This window comes from Salmo trutta, chromosome 10 (assembly GCF_901001165.1).
Source record: "Salmo trutta chromosome 10, fSalTru1.1, whole genome shotgun sequence".
NCBI classification, from domain to species: domain Eukaryota; kingdom Metazoa; phylum Chordata; class Actinopteri; order Salmoniformes; family Salmonidae; genus Salmo; species Salmo trutta.
The window spans coordinates 7,563,871-7,570,262 of NC_042966.1; the positions used below are offsets into that span (position 1 = coordinate 7,563,871).

Consider the following 6,392-nt stretch of genomic DNA (forward strand, 5'->3'; position numbering starts at 1 on the left):
TTCTTCCTCCATCCCCTCCCTCTTCTGTCATGTAGAAAACACGCTACGGTACCTACGCCATGCTGCTGCGGACCAAGATCCGCTGCGGCGAGGATGACCTGTCCGTATTCGAGGTTCAGATCCTGGAGGACAACGGGCTGCAGCGCGCCCATTCCAGCCCCACGCTGCAGGACTTTAGCCAGGCAAGCCAGGCCTCCCAGGGCAGCAGCACCAAGGAGCCGGTGGGCTGCAGTGGCATAGGAAAAGGCTCAAAGCACACAGAGGGCCAGAGATACAGCTACCGCCAGGCTGTCAAGAAGTGAGGCAGGGCGGGGCGCCGGGTGGTGATGACGTGGCAGGTTTGTCTCCCTGCGCAAGTTTTTATTTGAAATCCAGTAGAGGGGGCTTATAAGAGCTTGAAAAGGAGAGGGGTGAGAGTGTACTGTATACACCATGCCCCCCCCCATGGCGCCCCCACCCGGCACCCCCGATCTCCTCGGCCAATAGGGGAGGTGCAGCGGTGCAGATCCTATGACTGGCCAATGCCAGCGGTGCGTTGGGACAGGAGGGAGGGAGGAGTGTTGGAGAGGTCATGTAGCTTGGAAAGAAGGTATTCCAGAGAAGGCTTGCTGCATACGTTAATAGACGGTACCATACCGTATGGTAAGACAGAGGTTCCTCCCGTAAGCAGTAACGCCGCCGTACAGGGACTCCCATCCAGCATCTTTTTCTTTCCTTTTCTTTCAGGGCATCTCTCCCACACAAACCCCTCCTACAACCTTTTTTCTTGAAATGTTTTCCTCTGATTTGGGACCAAACATGTTTACACGTTTGACACATTAAGTCTCAGATGACTGTGCTATTGATTTGAACACATGTTACAGTACTGTAGTAACAGGAGCTAGATCCTCGACTCATTGCATTTGCCGTTCCCTTTTTTTCCACGACATCTGGGTGTGTCCACATTCCACTCTTCTTTGGGGCAAATGTGATGGCAACAAGGTTGCTCTAGTGGATCAGAATGGCAGTGTACTACACACCCGGATCCGCGATGGAGGCTCAGTTGCAGCCCTCCCTCCTGGCCCAAGTCAGGGCGAGAGACTATGCTCTCGTGACTTCAGACCGCTCCAATCTCTGCCCCCTCTCTCTCTGTTCCCCTGTTCTCACATTCTCTGTCTCAGAGAGGGGGTAACTGTGGCTCCCCTCTCTATCATCTTTTCCAAATGGGTTGTCAGAGTGGTTGATGTCATTTGAGCCACACTAGTTTACTACTGTACAGCTACACACAAGTAAAAAAAAATGTAATTGTACTTAATAATCCTCTCAGCAAGAGAGGCCCATTGTTTCTTAATTGCTTTTCCTTAAAGGGGCAATCTGCGATTAATATATATGCCCATTGATTCTTGAAGAATAAAACTATCGATGCCTCATGAGCTTAGTTCAACCCAAAATATAAACTTGTTTAACTCCTTTGTTTGTAAACAATGTAATTGTAAACAAACATGGTATAGCCTCAAAACGCCAGCCCCATCCCTCAGCTGTTTACCAAATCAGTGGTAGGGTAACCGCTATGTTATTGTTCAAAACTGCAGATTGCCCCTTTAATAACAGTTGTTAACCCTCCTACCTAGCCAGTTGCTTTAGCTTTGTCTTGCAGCAGGCTTCTTTTTACTATTCTGTGCGTGAATGTTGTTTTTTCTCAGCATGCCTGCATCGAGCTCTGCCTTTTTCTTCTTCTTGGGGAAAATTTTTTTTTTGGGTTATGTTGTCTTTGTACCAATCCTGTTGTATTGACATGTCTTCCCTGTTACTCCCTGTGTAATCACTCGTTTATAAGACCTGTTTTAACACTCACCGGGCAGACCCTGAATGTACTTGTTTTTTCAATATTTGTAGAGCATTTTACAATAACCTGTTGATGTTGGACATTCTCCCCCTCCTCCTGTGTACTGTTACAAGTGTCATTATACATAAGTGTTATTATAGTAAACATATGGCATATGTTTTCTAATAACCTGCCAATTACTATATTATGCTTATATTGTATGATACATTATATATGTCATTTTACAATATATCCTGGTGAATATGCATAAAATAAACATAGAGTTGATATTATACATTCCCTGTATTTAAATGTCCTGAAAGTGATCTATGATAATCATGTGTTTTTACATAGTATTCTGTATGTAAAGGGTCAACAAAGGCATCAGCACAATCTTGAGTATTGTCTAAATGCCTATGTATCTATCAAACAATGATGAGATTGAGAAAGGAGATCTAGCGAGGTGGGACAATACCATAATCAAATTCCCATCATTATTTCAACTCCCTGGCCTGAAGTATTCTGAAGCGAGTGAGAGGGGCATTCTTCTTTAAATTGGTAGCATGATTCACTTTGAAGGTATTTGTTGATGTTGTCACAGCGTAATGTTTTGCTGTTGTTGCTACATGAAAAACAGACATATGGAATAATGTAGTGGGTGTATGTGTAACGTGCCAAATGCGTGAGGAGGGCCTTGTAGGCTAATAGACGGGGGGAAGCAGCAAGACATTTACTGACGGAATATGTATGGAAGCATATCCATACCATATCCTCAATCAATGTAAAGAAAAATAATCAACATAGCTATTTCATGACATACCTTCAGTTTCAAGCTACTCAGGCTTTCAAATGTCGGCCTTGAACAGCTGTAATGCCAGCATCGTACCAGCAGAGAGAGCTGTTTAGCAGGACATTCAGTTACCTTTCAGCCATAACATTGCTGCACCTGCACTGCACAAGCTTTTTAGGGTGGCCCATTGGCAGTCTCTGGATATGGAGTACTGCTGTGTGTGTGTGTGCGTGTGCGTGTGCGTGTGCGTGTGCGTGTCTGTGTCTGTGTCTGTGTCTGTCTGTCTGTGTGTGTGTGTGTACATCTGAGGAGATGTGTTTCTGTTCTGCTGTAAGTTTGTGAATGTCATTGAATGCAGCATGCTGCGACCTGGCCGACCTGCTGTTCTACTAAGGAGCCTATTTAAGGAATGTGGCTGAGGATAATGGTCTAGCCAGTGCATTCATGTGATGTTTTAAAGCAGGAACGGTTTATCCAGCTGTGTCCATTAACTTTAGTTACCTTGCTGGAAATGTTTTTTTGTTGTACAATTTTAGTACAGATAATTGAATGTTAGGTCTAAGTTTAGCATGGTGTATTTTGCCTCTTTCACATTTTTCTCCTTCCTTTTCCATGATCTCTTCCCCACTCCAGTCTCCTCTGCTCATGCTTTCTTTCCCTCTCTATTCTCCCCTCCGTCATCATCTCACTGCTATCACTTTCCTAGATAATCTTTTAGGAAGCTGCCTTTATCAGATAACTGTATGTGTATATTGTTACTATAACTGATGATATAAACCTTTAATTGTATTGTACCGATGTTACAGCTGTGATATTACTGCTTGGTACTTGTATTTATTGATAGTGTTTGACACTGGTGGGATATGTGGTAGTCTACCACAGAATGGCATGTCCCCTCGGACATTGGAGGGAACAGGGTAAGGACTGAGGGCCTTTTACATACAAAGGGACATTATGTAGTTCAATCAACAGGTGAACAACTGAAAATCTCATCTCTCACACACTATTTGTTCATATCATAGGGTCTATGCAATACATGCCCTGTTTCATGTGTCCCAGGCACTAACCATGAGAGAGAGAGGCACAGACAGTTTAATACGGTATAGAATCTGTTATAAAGTAGTATGATAGCCGGGACTAGCCTCAGCTTCAACCTCAGCGAGCTCTCTGTGCCCACTCTGACACCCTGCCCCCTCTGACATCATCACAGAGCAGCTGCAGGGTCTCCATGGCACTGGTTTGCATTGAAACCGCTAGTTCCCTCCAAGTGTTGGCTCTATGATACTGAACTGAAAGCCTAGGTGTTACTGTATGTTCAACCCATTCCCAGCCAGCACTTCTGAATGTGACATGTGTGTATATATATATATATATATAAACAGCATGAGATAATATTATTATGGTCTGCTTTCTTTTGTATTATGTTTAGTGTATTTAATGAAAGGTTAATATACAGAACAACATTTTTGTCCTTCAGTTCATTGTCATGTTTTTTGTTTTATAAAGCTGAATAAAGTCAATGTATTTAATGCTGTTTTATGCTGATGTGTTGTAGACACCACACCAACGCTTTCAAAACTGTGATATTATACACTACAGTGGGGTTCTGATTCATTTCAGTTTTCTTAGACTGCTGCCAATGAGAGACATTTAAAATGTTTTTACTTGGATTGTTTTACTCATTTTAGCTGTACACGTGTCCACCACCTGTTAAAACCTCACCTCTGTAAGAACATATTGTTTGTATATGAGCTTTTCTTTTGGGAAGCATAGAGGAAAAATAAAAGTGTTTCAAAAAGTGACTCATGTCTGTGCATTTCTTTCTTTTGTCAAATATCAAAGTCAAAGTACATAAAATAATATACCACCACACATGGAGCCAGACTGTTTGCACCTGTCATTTCAAAAGGGAATTAAACATTGATTTTAAACTGGGTGGTTCGAGCCCTGAATGCTGATTGGCTGACAGCCATGGTATATCAGACCGTATACCATGGATATGATAAAACAATTACTTGTACTGCTCTAATTATGTTGGTAACCAGTTTATAATAGCAATGAGCCACCTGAGGGGTTTGTGATATATGGCCAATAAACCACAGCTAAGGGATATGTCCAGGCACTACGTGTAGCATCATATATTGGCCATATACCACACCTCCTCAGGTCTTATTGCTTAAGTATAAAGTGGGTAAGACATGATCATGATGCCATTAGTATCCTTCACAGCCGTGTGTGTGTGCGTGTGTGCGTGTGTGTCTGTCACAGACCTTTTAAACACGTATCACTTTTTAATAACAATATCACAGTGATCTAGGTCTTTGGCATGATGTCACACATTAAGCAGCAACGTCAGACAAGGGTGTCATGCCCCAATTATTTTAGACGGGGAACGAAGTACGTGAGGATATATATTTTATATTTCAGATTCTTCAAAGTAGCCACCCTTTGCTGTGATGACAGCTTTGCACACTCTTGGCATTCTCTCAACCAGCTTCATAGAGTAATCACCTGGAATGCATTTCAATTAATAGGTGTGCCTTGTCAAAAGTTAATTTGTGGAATTTCTTTCCTTCTTAATGCGTTTGAGCCAATCAATTGTGTTGTGACAAGGTAAGGGGGTATGCAGAAGACAGCCCTATTTGATAAAAGACCAAGTCCATATTATGGCAAGAACAGCTCAAATAAGCTAAGAGAAGCAACATTCCATCATTACTTTAAGACATGAAGGTCAGTCAATACGGAACATTTCAAGAACTTTGAAAGTTTCTTCAAGTGTAATCGCAAAAACCATCAATCACTATATTGAAACTGACCACCACAGGAATTGAAGACCCAGAGTTACCTGTGCTGCAGAGGATATGTTCATTAAAGTTACCAGCCTCAGAAATTGCAGCCCAAATAAATGCTTCACAGAGTTGAAGTAACATACACATCTCAACATCAACTGTTCAGAGGAGACTGCGTGAATCAGGCCTTCATGGCCCAATTGTTGCAAAGAAACCACTACTAAAGGACACCAATAAGAAAAAGAGACTTCCTTGGGCCAAGAAACCTGAGCAATGGACATTAGACCGGTTGAAATCTGTCCTTTGGTCTGATGAGTCCAAATGTGAGATTTTTGGATCCAACCGCCATGTCTTTGTGAGACGCAGAGTAGGTGAACGGATGATCTCCGCATGTGTGGTTCCCACCGTGAAACATGGAGGAGGAGGTGTGATGGTGTGGGGGTGCTTTGCTGGTAACCCTGTCAGTGATTTATTTAGAATTCAAGGCACACTTAACCAGCATGGCTACCATAGCATTCTGCAGAGATACGCCATCCCATCTGGTTTGTGCTTAGTGGAACAATCATTTGTTTTTCAAGAGGACAATGACCCAACACACATCCAGGCTGTGTAAGGGCTATTTGACCAAGAAGGAGAGTGATGGAGTGCTGCATCAGATGACCTAGCCTGCACAATCACCCGACCTCAACCCAATTGAGATGGTTTGGGATGAGTTGGTCCGCAGAGTGAAGGAAAAGCAGCCAACAAGCGCTCAGCATATGTGGGGACTCCTTCAAGACTGTTGGAAAAGCATTCCTCATGAAGCTGGTTGAGAGAATGCCAAGAATATGCAAAGCTGTCATCAAGGCAAAGCGTGGCTACTTTGAAGAATATAAAATATAAAATACATTTACGGTGCCCACAAAATACAACTGACAGATCTTTTTTTATAGATAATTATGATAAAACGTTGGCTTAATACTTAATTTAACATAAAATAAAAAAATATATTTATTTTTTTATTCAAAAA

The 6,392-nt window shown here is 42.4% G+C and overlaps 1 protein-coding gene across 4 annotated transcripts in view; it reads left to right on the plus strand.

Moving 5' to 3' along the window:
• LOC115201014 (PH and SEC7 domain-containing protein 1) overlaps nt 1–4,396 on the plus strand; it is a 112,867-nt gene extending 108,471 nt beyond the window's left edge. For all 4 annotated transcript variants that reach the window (XM_029764200.1, XM_029764202.1, XM_029764201.1 and 1 more), the window contains one exon: nt 36–4,396. In XM_029764200.1, coding sequence (XP_029620060.1) covers nt 36–302 — 267 coding nt within the window. In that variant the 3' untranslated portion in view covers nt 303–4,396. The remainder of the gene's footprint in view (nt 1–35) is intronic.
• The last annotated feature ends 1,996 nt before the right edge of the window (nt 4,397–6,392 follow it).